This window comes from Tetrao urogallus (genome assembly GCF_951394365.1).
Source record: "Tetrao urogallus genome assembly, chromosome: 16".
Lineage (NCBI taxonomy): Eukaryota > Metazoa > Chordata > Aves > Galliformes > Phasianidae > Tetrao > Tetrao urogallus.
Window position 1 is genome coordinate 11,132,182 of NC_136829.1, and position 19,951 is coordinate 11,152,132.

General features: G+C 61.7%; 2 protein-coding genes across 2 annotated transcripts; one reads left to right on the forward strand and one right to left on the reverse strand.

Annotated features, from left to right (window-relative positions):
* Positions 1-352: 352 nt before the first annotated feature.
* On the forward strand, positions 353-1,024 carry LOC306952536 (E3 ubiquitin-protein ligase RNF182-like; the record flags this gene model as incomplete). The annotated part of the gene is made up of 1 exon (XM_079543252.1): positions 353-1,024. One exon carries the CDS (start codon positions 353-355, stop codon positions 1,022-1,024), a length of 672 nt encoding a protein of 223 aa, XP_079399378.1.
* A 4,199-nt stretch (positions 1,025-5,223) lies between these two features.
* ZNF335 (zinc finger protein 335) lies at positions 5,224-13,673 on the reverse strand (the record flags this gene model as incomplete). The annotated part of the gene is made up of 27 exons (XM_079543438.1): positions 5,224-5,342; positions 5,624-5,705; positions 5,787-5,852; positions 6,022-6,105; positions 6,296-6,373; positions 6,511-6,614; positions 7,068-7,207; positions 7,541-7,683; positions 7,767-8,156; positions 8,228-8,363; positions 8,476-8,756; positions 8,889-8,983; positions 9,075-9,183; positions 9,258-9,487; positions 9,581-9,741; positions 9,850-9,926; positions 10,010-10,126; positions 10,340-10,358; positions 10,541-10,653; positions 10,738-10,915; positions 11,024-11,282; positions 11,365-11,523; positions 11,606-11,740; positions 11,898-12,218; positions 12,461-12,538; positions 12,925-13,198; positions 13,473-13,673. 27 exons carry the CDS (start codon positions 13,671-13,673, stop codon positions 5,224-5,226), a joined length of 4,149 nt encoding a protein of 1,382 aa, XP_079399564.1.
* Between the last annotated feature and the right edge of the window lie 6,278 nt (positions 13,674-19,951).

Genomic DNA, 19,951 nt, shown 5'->3' on the forward strand with positions numbered 1-19,951 from the left:
CTCCCTATGGGACGGTCCCCCCTGTCCCCTCGGAGCACCCTCAGGTACGGGAGGGAGCGGGAGCCGGGGAGGGCCGTAGGGGCGCGGCGCCGCGCCATAGGAACGCGGGGAGCCGTGCGCGATGGGGGACCGAGGACCCCGGGCTCCACGCCGTGCGGTGCGGAGCAGCTCCCCGCCCTCGGGAAATCCCCCGCCCAGGCGCGGGGGCCGCAGAGCGGCTGAGCGGTGCGGGCGGCGGCGGGAACCGGGCTGAGCCGCGGCTGGGGAGGGGGCCGCCGCGGGGCTGAGCCGGGCTCCGGCCGCGGGCCGCAGCGCTGTGATCGGGGGCTTCCCGTCCCCAGGTCCCGTCCCCATGGCCCGCGAGGACGAGGCGCGGGGCGGCTGTCAGCTCGCCGACCAGGAGCCGGAGTGCCAGATCTGCTACAGCCGCTACGACGCCCGCGCCCGCCGACCCACGGTGCTCCTCTGCGGCCACCGCCTCTGCGCCCGATGCCTGCGCCGGATGGTGGCCCTGGGGGACGCGTCGCCCCGACGACTTCGCTGCCCCTTCTGCCGCCGGCAGAGCCCGGTGCCCGGCGAGGACGCGCGACGGCCGCGGGACGACGGCGAGGGGCCGGCGCCTCCGACGCGCCGTGAGCGGGACCCCCCCTCGCCCCCCGAGGTCCTGCTGTCCCCCAGCGTGCTGCAGCCCTCGCCCGGCCCGGACTGCCTGGTGCTCACCATCCTGGAGGTGCCGGCGGGCGCGGTGCCCACGGAGGCGCTGGGCGCTCTGGAGGTGGTCCGGCTGCAGAGCCGGCGGAAGAGCCGCGCCCGGAGGTGCCGAGCCGCCCCGCGCTGCGTGCTGGGCACGCTGTGCCTGCTGTACTGCAGCTCGCTGCCCCTCGGCATCTACCTGCTGCTCAGCCAGCACCACGGCCTGGGCCTCGCGCTCGTCAGCCTCCTGCCCGCCGCCCTGCTGCTCTGCGTCTCCTGCAGCCTCTGCCAGTGCCTGTGCCGGGAGCTCTGCGCCTTCCCCTCACCCTGACCCGCGCGGCCGAGCCCTGCGCCCGTGCTGGGGACACGTCGGAGCGCGTTGTCCTGGTGCTGAGCGCCAGCCGTGCGCGGCGCTGCCGTCCTCGACTCCTTGCAGCCTGCAAGCGTTCAGCCGGCTCTCAGCTCCTCCTGCTCTGCAGATGAGGGCGGCGCGATGCTCGGTGCTCACCTGGAAGGGCCCCAGCGGCGGCCGCAGCCCGGCAGCTGCAGGAGAAGCGCGGGCAGAGCCCGGGGTCCTGCGGCCGGACTGGCACCAGCAGCGCCGTGTCCATAGTGTAAATAGTTCTGTCTGTGTCCCTGAGCTCCCGGCAGGGCTGTGCCCGTCGCACCGCGTTCCCTTCCCACGTGTGTGAGTCCCGTGTCGGCCGACGCTGTGTTACCGTACCGGAGAGGAGCGGAGGAGAGCGATTCCTTTGGTGTGTAAAGACGTCTTTGCAGCTGTTTTGTAGTCATTGTGGTTTTTATTTTTTAAGGATTAATTTCACACCGCTAACCATTGTGTTACTTTTACCAAGAAGAGCAAAGTCTATTTTTGATTTCTGTTTCCTAGTTCTCAGGAGCATTAAAAAGCAGCATTCAGCTCTGCCCCGTACCCCTCACCTTCCACATCCTGTGGTCCCCTCTCCCTCCCCTGACCAGGACCTCCTGATGCCTTCTGTCACCCTCTCCCTCCCTTGTCCCTTCTGTGCACATTCCCATTCCCCCTGTCCCCATCCCTCTGTGTCCCTGTCCCCCTTTTTGCCCCCATCATACAGTGCTGCGTGCTCTCTGAACCACCTCAGCCCTGAGTGGTGGTGGCCCTGGGTTGTGGCAGATGAAGGGTGGGCACCAAAGCAGTTATTTCTGCTGTGGCTCTGGGGGCTTCATGGGGGGCGGGGGGTTGCTTAGGGTCTGGGCCCTACTCCTGCCCCGCTCCTGCCCCATTCCTGCCCCTATCCCCCCCGCTCTCTTCAGGGCCAGGTGCCACCATTGCTGCCAGACTCCAGATCTTGGGTTTGTGCAGCTGCTCACCCTTCCCAGGACCTGTTACCCCTATGGGGCTGCTCCTACTCCCAATCTGCTGAGGGCTGGGGCTGGGCTGTGACAGGGTCTCCTCGCTGTCCTCCATGCCGCGTGTCGCCCATCCTGCTCGGTTCTCCTTCTTGAGGCGCCGGCGCGCGTTGGCAAACCAGGTGGAGACCTGCGTCAGGCTCATGTGGCTGAGCACGGCCAGCATCACTTTCTCACCCTTGCTGGGGTAAGGATTGCGGGGGTGCCGGGCCAGCCAGGCTTTCAATGCTGCGCTGCTCTCCCGTGCTGCTCCTGCCTTCACCCGCCCTGGTTCAGCGGGCAAGGGCTGTTGGCAGCACGGCGGGCACAGCCCCGTGGGCACCACGCAGGGCGGAGGGACCTGCAGGCACACAGGGGTTGGGGTTGGGGGGGGCTGCAGCTCCCCGGGCTTGGAGGGGTTCCCAGGCCCCCGAGAGCCGTTGGGCATCGCTTACCATGGGCGTCAAGAGGCGGAGGGGTGGTGGCAGCAGGTGGTACCCGGGCAGCACGGGGCAGGCCAACAGGGTGGGCGGGGGGCCCTGTAGTGCTCCCCATGGTCCCCCGCAGCTCCTCAACTCCTGGCTGGGGTTCCCCTTACTCTGAGGCGTTGCCATGCTGCTGGAGTGCAGCTGGGAGATGCTCCGGGGCTTTATATCGGGGTGCGGTCCTTGGTGGCGGGCGGCTGATTGGTGTATTAGTGCCCTGGCAGTGTCCCTTAAAGCCACAGTGCTGATCTGGGATGGTGGTGCCCCCCTGATGGGCGCTGCCAGATGGGGAGCAGCCCTGCTGGGGAGGGAGCAGAACCACTGGGATGGGAGCAGCGGTGTGCCAGGACCCGCACCCCTGACCTGCACATGGAGTGGGGGCAATGGGGGGCTGAGTGCCACCCCGTGAGTGGTGATGGGATGTGGCACAAGAAGAATGCTGCACACAGGGATGTAGCACACAGAACCCTACTGCAGTGCTGGGCCCTGTCAGACCTATTCTCAACCCTGGAGCCCCCAGTGCAGTGTGGGGCAGTTCTCAGCCACCTGTGCTCTCTCCAAACCACCCGTGTTAGGAAGTAGTTGAGGCCACCCTGTCCTGGACGTGTCCAGGAGGCCACAGCTGGATCCTTGTCTGCAGAGAGGCCAAGGGGGAGGAGGAGCCCCGGGATCCTTTGTGCAGTGTAGAACCGAGGCCCAGAGGTGGGGGGCAGGCCGTAGTGTGGTCCCTGTGCCCCCCATCCATCTCCTGCTTGCACACCACCCGCCCAAAGCAGGATTATCCCCCAGGTTGTATCTGTCGTTAAATACCAACTAATAACGCTCTCAGGATATTAAATATGTAACAAACCCGCTTAGTGCTGGCCGGGGACGGGAAGGGGAAGGTCACCGGAGCTAATGAGCCCTGCAGCAGCCCTGGGCTCACCCACAGCATCCCTGGGCTCCCTGCAGGCAGTGGCAGCCTCCAGCTGAGGCGCCCACCTGGGCCCCGTGGCTCCACAGCCCCCACGAGCAGCAGCCCAACGTCCCACTCCCACCCACCCCATGCCATCCCCACCTCTATCTGCCCATACACCAGAAATCACGGTGCTGCCAGGACTCCTGCATGCCAGGTGGGGATGGTGGGGCAGCACAGCTGGGGAGAACAGGGCTGGATGGGAGCAGACAGCTGGGGCAGACGGGACCGACTTGCGGCCCCATAACCTTGTCCCCGCAGGACTCTGCAAGCCCCAATCAGTGCAGTGCTCCCGTGGAGCAGATCTGCTTTATTAGATAATGGGGCTGTAATCTAGGAAAGCGTCTGTTAACCCAGTGTGGCACAGCTGGACAGGGAGGGCCACCGCCATGTGTGCAGCCGAGGGACACAGCTGGAGCAGGAGCCCAGCACAGCCAGACGGGTGCAGAGCAGTGCAGAGCAGCCAGCAGATGCTGAGGCTGCCAGCCACCAATGGCCCTCATTCTGGCTGGGCAAGGGGCACGTGCAGGCAGACGGGCTGCCCAGGGATTGTGGAGCAGCAACACACCTCGAGCATTGCCCAGCACCCCTGCTAAGGTTCGAGCCCACCTGCTGTACTCATTCCCCCAGAGCTGTGCCAAGAGGCCAGCAGTACAGCCATCCCTGCCCTGGGATGCTTTTGATACCTGGGTGGTTGCAGGCCTTCTTCCCCTCTAGAGATAATCAGCTGAATGCAAAAGCACAGAACTAAAACTCCGAGATTAGCTGTTATAATCACATGTAAATACTTCCAGACAATCCGCTCAGGGAGGGGCAGCGTGTGTAGTTTGGGACAGAGTTACATGGGATTTAGGCTGTTTACCACTTGATTAATTTCATGCCTCCAGCCCCCCCTGCTCCCAGCTGCACAGAAGTCAAGGTGACCGCAGTGGAAGGAAGCCATAGCACAGAGCCCAGGTGCCGTGCAGCACCACGCATGCCGGACCCCAGCCTCCAGGCAGCACACACACACCCAGCTTTCAATCTTTTTTTTATTCGGAAGCATATTCAAAGCTTGAGAACGTCAGAATCGAACCCCTCCCGTAACAACTTACAAACCAGCTTTGCCACAGCATCCATCCCTCTTGCAAAGAAAAAATACAACTCCTTCCACCACCTGCACGGCCCCTTCCTCTGTCAGGTTCCTCCAGTCCAAAGCCCTGCTGCCCGCCCGCAGGCCGGAGGAGCCAAGGGAGGGAGGCTGCCCTCAGCCCGGCCCGTGTGCCCCACGGGTGCGGGGAGTGGGGGCTGAGGCTGAACGACCTCAGCATCTCACACTGCACCACGTGGCTGCGCTCGGCCCTACAGCTCCCCCGGGATCCCTGCACCCGAGCAGATGCCGAGTTTGGCCCGCACAGACATGATTCAGGGAAAAGGGATTTCAGACCATCATCAAGTGCAACAGGCAGAGATGAGCCACGTGAGTGCTGCCACTGCTCAGTGTCCCGGCACTTCTGCTGTGGTGCAGTCCCTGCTCAAGACAGCCTCCTGTGCCAGGCAGGATTTGAAGGACCCTTGCTGTGCACAGCAGAGTGGCAGCACACCCTTGCTGGCATGCACTCAGGCACGTCCCTCGTAGCCCCAAAGCAATAAGGCAACTGCTGGCTGTAGAGGCTCCCGCTGGCTGCCGCTGTCCTGCTCAGCACAGATGTCCCTGAGCATCAGCCAGGCCTGTCACCAGTGCTAATCTGCCAGCGTGATGACATCGTAGTGGATTCCCTGCTGCAACTGCTGGATCTGCTCAGCCGTTGCCTCCGTGGCAAACACGCTCTGTGCCTGAGCCATGGCAGCATCAGCCACTGCTGCAGAGAAGGGGCATCGGTGATGACGTGGGGCTCAGCAAAGATCTCCCCCCACAGGATTACAGGGACAGGGGTTGGCAGGGGGGCATCCAGCCCAGCCCTTCTGCTGAGGACTGCAGCAGGGCAGCCCTACCAGCTGCAGTGAGCGAGCAGCCTCTGCAGCAGAGCTGGACTGAGGCACCATAGCAGCAGCTGCTAAGGGGCATCAGCAGCTCCCACTCAAGACTGGCATCCTGCAAGCAGTAGGAAGACAGAACAGCCAGAGTGTGGCCCTGACATACCTGAGACTGCTGAGTGTGCAGCTGCTTCCAGCTGAGCCTGGGTGACAAGCTGCTGCTCAGGTGAGACAGGCATGTACTGGATCTACAGGGAGGAGAGAATAAGGAGAGTCCAAGACTGCACAGAGTTTCTCATGGTTGCTGCAGTGAGTCCCTGCCCCCTTACCTGTGGCTCCTGGAGAAACTGGCTACCTTGTTCATACTGAATGTGAGTGATCTGACCATCCTGAACCTGAAGACAAGAGCTGCAGTAAGGCTGTGTTAGGGCCAGCAGGCTTCCCTGCCTACCAGAGTTGTGACTCAAACAGAGCAAGCCACGGGGACGAGGAGGTGACCCCAGCACACAGCACCCGCACTGACCTCACCCACTGTACAAAAGGAACAGCCAGCCTGCAGCTTACCTGGATGTGATGTCCTTCTGGGACAACAACATACTCGTGGGGAAGCAAGTGCTGTACGCCATCCTGGGCAATGATGTACTGAACCTGCAAACACAGGGATTCAGACCCAAAGAACAGTTCACCCACTCCCTGCACTGCACGAAGGCTGCTCCTTGTCTGGCTTCTGTGCGCTTTGCCACCCCGCTTCTCCCCAGGTCTCCCTGCTGTCCCTGCTTCAGCTGCGTGCAATCTTCCAGTTCCGCGCATTCCTGGGAGTCGTGCAATGCGCCCTCACCTGGTTGTCAGATGTCACTAAGTGCTGCACTGTCTGCCCGTCGGCAGTCGTGATCTCCTGGATGTACGCTGCCTCCTCCTGTAAGCCAGCCAGAGCCGGGTGCTGTTTTAGAGTGGGCAGGTCTGACTGCGAGCCCCCCGGCAGCACAGAGCCAGCACAGACCGCGGGGAGCAGCCACACGGGGCAGCACGACGAGGCCAACCAGCGTGACTCACCTGGCTCGTGATGCTCTGCTCCTGAGCAACAATGATGTGCTCCTGTCCCAGTGCCTGCTGCAGCCGCTCAGGGGCCAGCACTGCCTGCCCGGACTGCAGGGCTGCTGGAAGGGGGAGAAAGCTGGTGGGGCGCTGCGGCCTGGACAGGCCCTCAGCTCTGCTCACCAAAGGTCAGAAGTTAAACCTAGCTCTCTCAACTTGAAGGAACTTAGAGATCAGCATGGGTAAAACCCAGACCTCTACGTCAGAAGGCGAACTCCACTTCCCATCCCAGCCACAAACTGTTTACAGCACAGCCGCTGTCCGAATGCACCCCATCTTATTAGGGTTCCCTGTTTGACACAGAACCACTGCAGCCAGTGCCTGGACTGCAGGACTGCTCCCAGCACCGAGCCCCTGCAGCTGGCAATGGCACCCTGACACCACCACGGTCTCTGCACCCGCCAGGTCCTGCTTCACTGGCAACCCTAACCTCCAGCAGAAAGTTCCCAGCCCAGACCATTTCCAGCCCTTGAAAAACTGCAAGGGAACTTCATCAGAGCAGGGAGGAATCTTACTCTGCAGGGTGGCCAGCGTGTCTTCATCACTGTTCAGTATGATGGTCTGCTGGGCAGCAGCTGCAGGTGCCTCTGGCTTCTTCCCCTTTGAGCTGTGCAAACGCTGCATGTGGAACTTGAGGTGTCCATTGCGGTTGAACCTACAGGAGGAACAAGAGTGAGGTGGAGCTGCACATGAGCTTCATGCATTTGCAGAGCTTACCTGCAGGTATCACAAACACACCACCCCAGGACATGGCCTGTCCCAGCTCCTAAAAGCCTTTCCATTGGCTCAAATACCAACTCCCCCCCCCATACAACTTCTTTGAAGACTAAGCTGGGTCTACCAGCAGCAGGAACTGTTCTCAGAAGAGCGCAGTCTAACAGATTGCTCCTGGAGTCAGGGCAGCCAGCTCCTTGCTAATATCCCATGTCCTCTCAAACCCGGAGCTACAGCGGAGCCCTAGAAGCAGCAACAGCCCATCAGAACTCACCTTTGCCCACAAATCTGGCAGGCAAAGGGCTTCTCATTGGTGTGTGTTAGCATGTGTCTGCGCAGGTCCTTCTTGTTCTTGGAGGCAAAGCTGCAGTGGGTGCATTTGTGTGGCCGAAGGCTGGCATGCTGGACCATGTGGCTCTGGGGGCAGAAGGACAAAGGTAGGGTCAGGAAGCCCCGTTTCCACAAATCATTTACTTCCAAGGCTGTTGTAGGGCACCTACCCGAACCTCCGGCCAGAGGGCTGCAGTGAACGGACAGTCAGGACACTTGAAGGTGCTGGGCCCAATGTGGGCTCTCTTGTGACTCTCCATTTCTGCTCTCCCTGTAAACATGGCTGTGCAAATCTTGCAGGAAAATTTTTTGGCTGTGGAAATCTTGCATGAGAGCTTCTTGGCTGTAGAAACCTTGCACGAGAGCTTCTTGGCTATGCCTTGGAGTGCAGGCCATTTGACCTTGGGGGATGTGACTTCTTGCCCTTCAGAGGTAGGGGACAAATTTGAATCCTTCTGGAGCTGCTGGGTAACACACTGCACCAGAGGCCACTTGACACCAGCTGGCTGTGCCTCCTGGCCCTCTGCTGGCAAAGGGAAGGCAGCATCTCCATTGAGGGGCTAAGAGAGAAACATCGGTCACACCTGCTCACCCTGCCGCCTGGAAAAGAGAGAAAGCCCAGCCTCCTCACCTCCATGTGTTGGAACTGATTCCCCGGGACGTTGGATGACATGATGTAGTGATTGTTGTGGTCCTTCAGAACCTCTGTCATCACAGCTTCGCTCACCACGACTGCATGCGAAGTCTCTGCAGAGCCCTCCTCCTCACTGCCGGCAGAAGCCGCGGTCAGAGCGGAGCCATCGCATCCCCCTCCCCACTCAAGGTCTCCTCTTTGAGGGCAGAGGTGCCTCTGACTCCCACTCCTCCCACAAAGCTGACCTGTACAGCGTGCCCGGAGCCTGAATCTCCTCACTGATGGGTGTAATGATGCTGTACTCCGTTGTCCCGCCAAAGGGAATCGTGATCTGCTGCAGCTCTGAGCCACCCAGGGCTGCCTCCTCGTAGGCCTCCTGCACCAACGTCTCCCCACGGTCTGCCATGTGCAGCGTTACCAACTTCTGCTGCTGCTCAGAGCCATCCAACTCCGCCCCTTCCTCCTGTGCCTGCGGTTCACAAGAGTCCTGCACCTCTCCTGAATCGTCTGGTTTCACTACTGCCACCTGGAGGGGAGTGCAAGAGGTCAGCGGGAGGAAGGCTCTGCAGATGCTCCCTCGAAAGGGAGCAAGCAGGGCCAGGCACTTCCAGAGGCCCCGGACGTCTCCTTGCAGCAGGCACAGCCACCCCCTGCTCACCTGTAGCGGGCCTGCAGCAAGCTCTCGCTGGGTACTCATGTTCAGCAAGAGATCCAGGGCGGTCTGCGTGGCCAGTTCTGCCGATCCATCCACACCTGGCAGGTCAGAAAAAGAGTGAAGCACAGAAAAGGGTTAAGCACAGCACTCAACCACCTCCTCGTCTCCTCCCCTTCCCCGGGAGCTCACCTTGTTCATAGATAATTGTGGCCCCCTCCAGAGAATCCTGCGAAAGGATGGGAGGCTCCGAGCCGGGCACTGCCTGCACCGCCTGGTAGGTGACAGCGCCGAGAGGGGCCTGCGAGACAGAGAGCTGCAGGGAGCCAGGGCTGAGGAGCAGGGAGCAGCCGGGGCGCGGGGGGCGGCACTCACTGGTGGGTTGGCCTCCGGCTCAGCCGATGCCTGCACTTGGCGGTGCTGCTGCTTCAGCTCCTCGATCTGCTGCAGGGTGAAGAAGGGGCGGCGGCGGCAGGGCGGCTCCTCGGGGTGCCTCTGTGCCCACTCCTCAAAGCAGTCGGCATGGCGGCAGTGCACGTGGAGGCGCAGGTTCTTCTTGTGCTTGGTGGTGAAGTGACAGAACTCGCAGGCAAAGGGCTTCCCTCCTGTGGGACACGGGGGGGTGGAAGTCAAGAGGGGTCCCCAGGGGACGGCGCCCTGGCAAAGCGGCGCTGAAGGGCAGCAGCAGCTTCTCTCACCCGTGTGCTTGACGGCCATGTGTGAGACCAGGAAGTCCTCCCGGAAGGTGGAATACTTGCAGAAGCTGCACTTGTAGGGCTTGTCGCTCATATGCGACAGCTGGTGGTTCAGCAGGACCTTTTTGTCCTCGCAGACGTAGTCACAGAACTCACATTTGAACCTGCCAGGACAATGCCATCTGTCACACAGACAGCGGGGACCTTCTGCCCCCCCTTCGAATGGGAGCCTGGACACTGGTTCTCCCAGCAGGCTGCGGCCAGGTTCCTACCTGCGGTTAGCAATGGCCTGGATGTGTGTCAGCAGGTGCATCTTGAACGTGTAACGCTTCTTAAAGGACTTCCCACACTGCAGCAGAAGCAAGCGAAGCAGCGTTTGTCTCCTGCACAGCCCCACTGCTGCCAGCTCTCCTCCAGGCCCCAGCCTCTCACCTTGTCACACATGTGCGGCTTCTCTGTGCTGTGTGTCTTCATGTGCTGAGTAAGCCTCTTCTGCATGGGGTAGATACGATTGCACACGGGGCATGGGAAGGAGTTCAGCTTTGGGGGCTGAAGGAAGAGCAGAAAGATGAGCTCATAGGGGCCGAGGGGAGGTCACCACTTTCCTTGCCTCTCTCCCCACCACAGGACCTGGGCTGCCTTTCCTCAGCTGATCCAGAAACACTGACTTCAACTAGTCACAAGGAATTTGTGGACAACACAGACATGCCTCTTCCCATATAACAGTGCTGAGAGACAAGCCATCAGGGAACTGGAACTCACCGGATCGGCCCTCTTTTTCCTGAAAAAGAGACAAAAAAAATCCCCTCGTCAGCCAAATCCCGAGTTTGAGCCCCCCAGAACATCACAACTATCCATTTTGGAAAGCACGAGAGTTCAGGCTGCACTTTCAGGGCAGGAGAAGCGATATTAATGATGTTCAGCCAGGCTGCAGGACAGTCTTCAGGAACTCACCCCACTTACCTGTCCCGACTGTGCACTGTGGAGTGTCGGATGACGTCCTTCTTGTACACACTGGTGTAATTGCACTCCTCGCACTTGTAGGGCTTGCTGCCTACGTGGTTGAACATGTGCTCCTGCAAGGAGTGGGAATGGGTGCCACGAGGCCTGGGGCTATCAGCCACCTCCGTGGGGGTGGGAACAGGACAGACGGTGCTCACCTTGAGGGAGGACCAGCGTCGGGAGCGGTAGCTGCACTGGAGACACTTGAAGAGCTGCGGGTCATTGGCCTCGTGCGAGTTGACGTGGAAACGCAGATCTTCGTGCGTGAGGAAACGCGAGCCGCAGATCCGACACAGGTACGGCCTCATCAAGGGCTTGGGGGACTTGTAGTAATACCTACATGCACACAGAGCCGGGACTCAGAGCTGTGGTGACAAACAGAGGCTGGACCGGCCCTGGGCACAGGCCAGAGGGCCCAGCACTGGCTCGGCACACACCCCTCACCTGCGCCCCATGTACTTGCGGTATTTTTTGCCCAGGAAGCGGCGGGAGGGCCGGCCTCGCCTCCTGGGGACGACATCTGCTTCCTCAGGGCCAGTGTTGGAGGAAGGGTCCTTATTCTCAGAGTCAGACTGGCTGATGCTGGGCTCCGCCAAGCTCTCGCCGGTCCCATTCTCCAGGCCAGAGGAACTGGCTGCTTCCGAATTCTGCAGCTCACAGCTGGGTGTGCTTTGGGACGTCACCAGGGGCTCCACCTCCTCTCCTACTTGACAGGACACAGCACATCATCGCACACGCTCCCCGTGAGCTCCCAGGAGCTTGCACAGCACGCTGTGCTGACCCACCTTCATGCATGTCCTGGGGCACGTCCCCCAGGCGAGGAAACTTGCGGGGCCTCCCTGGGCGTCTCCGTGGCCTCTCCTCGCTGGACGTGGGCACTGTGCGGTTGTTCTTGGGCTGTCGCCCACGGGGCTCATCCTCAGCTGGATTATAGTCACTGTCCTCTGAAGGCAAGCGGCCCAAAACATCAGACAGAGATGAGGGGAAAGCCTAAGCTATGCAGGACACAGTGAGAATGAGTCTTACCTTCAGGGTCATCGATAGCACCAGCATCCATAATATCATCATCTTCTTCTTCCTCTGCGACCTCTTCCTCTGCAGACTTTGGAGCAGAACCCCCCTTTCGTGGACGTCCTTTCTTAAAAGCCAAAGCTGAACCCGCTAACACAAAAATGCAGAACATCTCTTTACTTAACTGTACAACAGCACAAGTATTCACACTCAAACTCCTCCTCGTAACTCCCCAGAGACAACAACGATCCCATCTGCAGTAAGATATATTTTTCTCAGTGCTCAGCAGCGGCAGCACCACACACACCTGGCTGGAAATGTCGCTCTTTCATGTGGTTGATCAACGTTTTCTTGGAGACACTCTTGTACTGACACATCTTGCACTTGAACTGCTGCACCACCACCACTTCCATCATCTCCTCCAGGGTCTCCAAGTCCGGCTGGTCCAGCTCCTCCCCACCATCTGCCTCCCGAACCTGGCCTGGCTGTGCAGGCAGTTCCAGCACCTCTGACTGCTCTGAAGGGCCTGGCTGGTCAAGGCACGTGGAGGTCGGCCCATCAGCAATAGCTTCTACTGCCAAGCTATTGGCCAGAGCAGAAGTGGACATCTGGGACACAATGGGGGCACCTGAAACAACAATACTGGATCAGCCAAGGGGCAAATCTTCACCTGCACCCAGGCTGCACATAAACCTTGAGCACAGAGCTGAACTCGGCATGCACTCCTGCCCTGCGTCCTGGGAGTTTTCGCCCTGCAGCTCGTGCTTACACACAAACCATCCCCTACAGGTTTTATTTTTCACTACCAGAATGGGAACAGGCTCAAAGACAGAGAAAGCCACCACTGAAATGCCCTGGGTGCACCCTTACCATCATCGGGCCCTTGTAGAATGAGGTACTGAGTAGTCTCTGCTCCCCCATCTTCAGCACTGGTCACAGCTATGCAGCCTGGGGAGGGAAAGGAGAGGAAATCAGGGTACCCACCAGGGGCAGAGGCTGAAGCGGCGCTCCCAAGTTCCCAAGCGAGTAGGAAAGGGTGCAGGAGGTCTGGTTCAGCTTAGAGTCTGCATAGAGTAGCTGTGGCACTGTGGCCAAAGCGGCAGCAAGCCAGAAGCTGAGGTACTACCTAGCAAGCAGCTCAGAAAACCACCAGCTGCTAAAGCAAAGCGAGATGAGAAACCTTGCCAAACAAGGACGAGGTGTAAGCATACGCAGGCGCATATTTCCCCTTACCTCCCAAGTCTTTAGCAGCTCCCTTCCCCAGCCCCACCACTCAACCCACCCCACGCAGAGCCAGATCCACCGCCAGCAGCAGCAGCACGGCATGCACTCACTCTGGATGATGTCAGGCCCAATGGTGGACTCAATGATTTTGTCTATGGCAGAACCCAGGTCTGAGGAGGTGGATGCGGTGGAGTCTGACACAACCGTGGCTCCGTCGCTGATGACACTGGAGTGGACCAGGACCTGCGGGGACTCCGACACCATGATGGATTGGCTCACGGTGGAGACGCTGGAGACCAAAGTGGACTGCGCGATGGAGGATGAATCAGGCAGGTAAATCCGGGGAACCACATCTGTGCTGGAGCTGCTCTCAGACACCTCTTCCTAAGCAAAACCAGCAGAGGCAGAAGAGCTCCGTTCAGAAATGCCTGCCGGGCCGGGCACTCAGGGAACCGCCGCGCACCAACGCCACCGGCACGGCGCTTCGTTCTGCTACAGGGATGGGGTCGGGGCGGCTTCTTCGGCCTTCACTGAGCACCGCGACCCTCGGGGCCGCTCCGCAACCCCCCCTTCCGAACGGACCTCCACCGCCCGTACGGCGGCACCGGAGCGCCCGTACGGCCGCGGGCAGAGCCGGCCCCGCCGCCCGTTCCCGTACCAGGCACACAGCGCTGCGGTCGGAGCTCTGCCCCACTCCGGAGTCGTCCGCCCGAGACGGGAGCGCGGCGCCCGCGGCGGCGTCGCTGCTGTCGGCGGATACGGACACGGCCTCGGAGGTGCCCACGCCGCTCTCGGACGGTTCCTCCCGCGCCGCCTGCGGGGCCGCGTCGCTGCTGCTCGGCACCTCGCTCTCCTCCATGCCCGCCCCGCCTATGCCCGGCCTGCACGAGGATCGCGCCGTCAGCCCCGCGACCGCGGAACGCCTCGCCCCGCGCGCCCCCCGCCCCGCCGCGCCCCGCTCCCGCGGCCGCCGCCGCCGCCGCCATCTTTGCCGCGGGGTCCCCCCTCCCCGCGCCTCCTCCGCGCGCGCGCACAGCGCGGGGCGGCCGTGGGGCGCCGGGAGCGCGGCGGGGCCGGGACGCGGCGTGGGCCGGGCCGGGCCGTACCCGCACCGCCCCTCGCGGCGCCGCCCGCGATCTCTCACCCGTCCCGCCGCGCCTCCGCCGCGCCGCCCCCGAGCCCGGCACCGCGGCGGCCGCCATCCCCCCGCCCCGCGCCGCGACGCGCGGCGTTCCGCCCGCGGACCCGCGCCGGAACTACTTCCGACGCCCGACCCCGCCCCGCCGCCCGCTCACCGCCGCGGAGCCTCGCCCTTCGCTCCCGTCGCCGCCGCCGCCGCCGCCGCCGCCGCAGCCACGCCGCCTCTCGGCGCCTCGCGGCGCCGTTCGCGGCCCCCGGGCGGGAGTCCGGCGCCCCGGAGGGACTACTTTCTCCGCGGAGGGATCTCGGCGACGTGGTGTGTTTCACACGAGTGACGTCACGAAGCGGCGCCCGGGCCCTGAGCGTCGGCGTCGCGCCGGGTGGTGCTCGTCACGTGACGCGGGGCGGAAGTGGCAGCGCCGGGCCTCGGCCCCGCGCCGCTCCCCGCCCTCCCGCCGCTCCCAGGCCGCGCCGCCGCTCCCAGGCCGCGCCGCCCCGTGCGTCCCGCCGTTCCCGTGGCACTTCCGTGCTCGCACCGCCGCGGCTCTCCCTGCCCCCTGGGCTTTGGGCTGCTCCTCCACGGGCGGCTCGCGCCCCTTGTTTCCGAGCTCCGCAGATCCCAGCCGTGTCCCGGTGCTGGGGCTGCGCTGCCCGAAGGCTGCCCGCGCCGTGCCGTGCCGTGCCATCGCTCCGGCCATGCCTGTTCTGCCCGGCCCCTGCTCCAGCTGACATGCCGGCAGCTCTGGCAGAGCCGTGTTGTGCAGCTCCTCGCCCATAGCTGCTCTCTCATGTTGCAGCACTGTGCTCTGAACGTCTCTCTCCGGTGTTCTTTTCCGTGACCAAAGCGGCCTTCTGTTGTCAGTTGCTCCTCTGGGCTCTGTCCCCTGATCAGGGATGCGGTTGCTGAGCCATGGGGAGCAAAGTTCAGCCCCCTGTCGAGCCCCCAAAGCCACAGCCGGTAGCACCGTGTCTCCCTGCACACAGCCATGCCCGGCCCAGGTGTGAGCAGGGATCACATCCACTCTTGGCCTTGGCAGTTGATAGGAGGCGATGCTGTCTGCCAGCTGCAGGAGGACAGACGGTGCAGTGCCTCATCTGGCACAGTGTCTGCAAGGAGTCAGCCTGCCAGAATCCCAATGGCTGGGTTGGATGCACGGCACGCACCAGGTCATGTGCTGGGCCATCTGCGGTGCTCCCAGCCCCGGGCGATGGGCAGTGGGGTCTGTCCCATCCAGAGCTGTTACCCTCCGTGGGGCAGTTCAGGTCCCACGCCGTGCCCCTGCCCTGTGTGCTGTGTGCTGCAGAGGCAGTGACGGAGCTGCTGCTGTGCCATTGGCATGGTGCATCCGCTTGCATTCCAGCTCCTTTTCAAGCTAATTAAATACATCCTTGAAAGGTTTATGCCCTCATCTGTCTCTGTGCGACAACATCTCTGAAATCCATCCCTGGGCTGAGATAAGGGAGTGCTGTACCAATGCTGCTGCTGCAGCCGCACTGCCTGCTCCGGAGCCCTGGAGCCAAACTGCTGCGTGCGCGGTGCCGGGGTCACTGCCACGCCGGGAGCTGGCAGACAATGAAATGCTTATTCCATTTCCCTTTCAAGTAGCCCTGCTGCGTAGCTCTGCAGTTACTGCGAAGGAAGTGGCTGCCAGCCCGAGGAGTCAGGAGGATGTGGGGTGCTTTGGTGGTCGATGCCTCTCGCCGTGGTTCATCGTCCGACCCGGGACAGCAGCTCTTTGCATCTGCGGGATGCACACCGGGCTCTGTCCGAAGGGCTCGGGCTGCAGGAACCACGGTTGAGGAAGCGGGGCGGGTTGGGGTCGGACCAGCAGGGGTCTCTTTGCCTTCACGCAGCCACACTTTTGGACTAATGGGGGGGATCGCCCTGATGAGTGACAGCCCCGGGCAGAAAAGAAGCTTTGGGAATCCAAAAGCATGGGTGGCCTGCAGCACGTGCCCAAGTGCCAGGCTGGGGAGTGCTGGGTTAAAGGCTCTTTGGGAACTGGCTGGGACAACAGCACACACTTGTGCCTGCAGACAGAGCCATACAGCATCAGCAGGAGATGGTCTGACACCTCATGGGCTGTCGGTGTCCCAGCTCTGTGCTTCTCACCCTGGGCAGGCGTTAGAAGGAGCTCCACCAGCTGAGCTGGGGGCATGAAGCTGGGAGCGCCGTGCTGTGACCCAGGGCTGTGCTGTGCCCTGTCCCCAAGCAGCAGCTCGCTGGCTGTGTTGGCCTGTGGCTCTGCTGCACTACCACAATAGCTTCTCCGTGACCTAATCTTTTGGGTCAGCATCCCAGAATAGGTGGTGGCTTGTGCTGAGTGCCCAGGGCAGAGCCTTCCCAGCCGCCTGCAACCCGAGCCTCCACACAGCCACAGTCAGTGATTTTGTAGTCACTGCTGTTTGTTCCTCCTGTGTTCCTTTTTTCTTTCTAAAGAAAACATCGCTAGCAGTGTTTGTGTAGCTGTAGGGCATTAATCCACATCAACCAGCTTCGTATTTATATCCCACCTGGGGAGGGCGGTTGCATCAGCACATTTTGTAAAACGTTGAGCAAAACAGCCCTGGCTGCAGGAAATGGGTTTTTCTTCATACTGAATTGCTTCACCGCTCGGCTCTTTCCCAGCAGCAGCAGAACGCACCTGGGGCTGTCCAGGGGACAGCTGTGTGCTGGGGCACAGGCCACGCCAGCTCCTGAGCACCGCAGTGCTGCACACCTAGGCAAGCAGCAGCCTTGCTCTGCACTGACTCTGCTTCCCATGGCCAGTGGGGCTGTGGCTGAGTGAGCCTTGGTCCACAGCCTGGAGAAACCAACAAAAGCCCTGGGATGAGGCCGCCCAGTCCTCCGGGATTTACCCAGCGGGGCTGAGCCCTCTTGGTGCCCCGCACACATGTTGCCATGGTGCTGCCACTCAGCTTTGTCTGCATCAGTGCTGCAGCCGCCGCTCCGCAGGGTTTGGCACGTTGTCACCCTGGCTGGGGCGCAGTGGGGGCTGCAAAATGCAGGCAGCAGTGTGCTGTGCCCCTCTGCCCCTCCTCGTGCTGCTGCCGCCGGTTGTTTTCTTTCCCTTCTGGAGTGCTCCTGTGGCTTCCTTCCCAGAACCTGAGACCTCGGAGCCACGGTCCAAGGCCGCCGGATCCCACCCTCCCCTCTGCTGCTGATTCATCACTGCTGGTCAGTTAAAAAGGGGTAATCAGCAAATTACTGAAATATAAGTAAGATAAACAAGGTGGGCAGGAGGCGTGCGTGCTGCAAGGGCCCCAGCGGTGCCTCGCTGCCCCAACTCCACACTCAGCACTGTGTGGCCATGCAGGCTCTGAGGTCTCAAAGCAGCTCCCCAGCACAGGCCGGGCCTCTCGCTGCTCCGGGGGCCGCCTGCATTTGTCCATATGCCGACGCTGACAGCGGAGCCGGTCTGAGTTAATTTGGCAGCAGCCGTTTAGAACAGTTGTCAAATGTTTTGCTGAAACCCAAGCATGTTGCATCTACCACTTTTCCTTCTGTTTCTTGTAGTTTACAATTAAATACCACCAGTTCTACCCATATTTCACCTTCCATAAACCCCCGCTCCTTATTCCTGGAGCTGTTTCATTGCCATCAGCCAGCGGGTTTCTCATGCCGCATTGTTCCTTTAACTCACGGGACACAGCAGGCAGGTGCGTGTCATTGTCACCATTGCAGCTCTTCTCTTTTTAGAAAGCAGCTGCTGTGCCCATCAGTGCCAGGGAACAGAGCGCTGCCACCCACGCTGTGCTGATGGATGTCCAGCACGCAGAGCCCCGCAGTGGCACCCATGTCCCCAGGAGCTCCGAGCGGCGCTGTGCTGGGCTCAGCCCCCTTACTGCTCACATCTCCTCAGGGTCTTAGTGGAACAGTTTGGGGAATCCATCCTGTGCAACTGGGAGCGGGCTGGGTGCAGCCAGCAGTGACAGGCGGTGCTGGTTTCGGTGCTTCCAGGGGGGTGATGAGCTGCCAGCTGGTACGGGCTGTGTCATCCTGACAGTGCAGCACCTGCGGGCAGAGCTGAGAGCTAGCATGGCTTCTGCCCCTGCTCCTGCCCGGGGAACAGCAAAGAATGCACCAGAGGCCTGTGGTGCTGTGGGGAGATCTTGGGGGTGATAAGAGGGCAGGGGACGAGGAGCTATGTGGGGTCCTGGTTAGGGGCCACATAGCACCAAGCTAATGTGTGGGGTGACAGACATACCATAGGGGGAATAGTGCTGCCCCAGCACAGTCTGCAAAAGAGGGTCCTGGACCCAGCTGGAGGATGTGCTGCAGCCTACGCAGGGCTGGCGTCAGGCAGCAGATACGGGAATGTGTGCAGGAATGTTGTTTCTGTCTGGAGCTGCTGGATGAGGAGTAACGGGGCTTCCAACAGCTGACACAGAGCTGCTCCTATGCCCTCAGTCCCGCTCTGTGCCAAACACCCCGTGCCCGGCACACCACAGCCGCACCATAACCGTGGTGCTCCCACTTGCTGTGTCACCGGCACAAGGCGCTGACTCCCCCATTCTGCTTCCTCTTGCCTTCACGGTGCTCTGCTGTGCTGCTTCCCCAGTCTGTGCACGTCAGGAGGGTGTCTGGCACCAGCCTCGTGCGTGGCCTGGTCCTCTCTCTGCCACCCCCCCATCCCCATATCCAGCTCCTTGGGGTTCCCAGCGCACTGCAGTGCTCTCACAGCCGGGTGTCCTGTCTCCCACCCTGGTGCATCCCACAGCAAGGGCTGTGAGTGCATTGCCCTGGGTCCATGCCCCTGGGACAGAGTTGGGCAGGGTCTGGGCACTGCGCTGGGATCCCTGGCTCCATCCAGCACCTAGCTACAGACCTGCAGCCTGTGTGGAGCAGCTGTGTCCCACCAGCCTGTGCCCAATTTACAGCAGCCCTGTCCTGGACCCCAGGGCACCTTCCCATGGGGGAGTCTTTACGCAGCACCTGTCAGCAAGGGGTGTGCATCTGTGGGTAAGGACATGGGAACGGGCTGCAGCTGCCTCTTCCTTCCCCTTTTGATGGAAGTGGTGGTGACAGACAGCCTCGTGGCTCGGCGGCCAGCAGGAACAGGGGACGTCTGCTAGGGATTTTCCGTGCCGTTCATCCTGGCCAGGACTTTGGGTTTGGAGGGTGCTGCCAGCATTGCATGGGCTGTGACGTCTCCCAGCTGCTCCTGGGGTCATTTGGCGTCCCCACAGCCCTCTTTGCCCGGGCCGTGTTCTCTGTCACTCCCTCCTCACCCACTGGCAGTCCCAGCTCCAGCCCACCCCAGCATCCTTCTGCCCACACGGACTTTATGCTGCCTGTCTCAGCTCCCTGAGTTGCCCCACTTAGTCTGAGGCTGCCTGTGGAGTTCCCCCACCCCACCCTCAGGCTCCCGGTGCACCCAGACTCGGGGGTTTCCCTGTCCCTTCTCCTCACGGAGCCTCAGAGAGTCACCAGAAAATCCCTGTGAGGAAGCCGGGTTGTGGGGCTGTGAGTCAGCGGGAGAGGCCAGAGGGGGGGCCGGGGCTGCAGCCGCCTGTGCTGTGGGTACCTGGCTGGCAACATGAGGATGCTCAGGGCTGTCACCATGTGTGCCTGTGGGGCACCCTGGAGCCAGCTGGGTCAGGCTGCAGCCCTCAGCCCCTCCTGTTCCGTGCCCTGTGCCATGCCACGGCTCAGCCCTTGGAGGGGCTGCAGCGCCCAGGCGGTGCCGTGCAGGTGATGCTGTGGCTGTGCGCCTGGGCTGTGGCAGCTGTGGGAACTGGGGATGGGAATAACGTGGGAAAGGCCCAGGGATCTCCCGCGGTGCTGGAAGGCCTGGCCAGGACCCAGCCCCTCTGGGTACGCCTCATGGCAACATCCCTTGTGCTTCAGCTCTGCTTTGAGCCCTGCTGTGCCCAGTGCCAGGGAAGGGCTGCTGCGGGGGCACGGCGGGCTGCGCACGTGTGTCATGCCGGGCTCGAGGATGGGGCTGCCCTGTGTGGCAACTTCCTCGCCATGTCACCGGGTGTTGCTCTTGC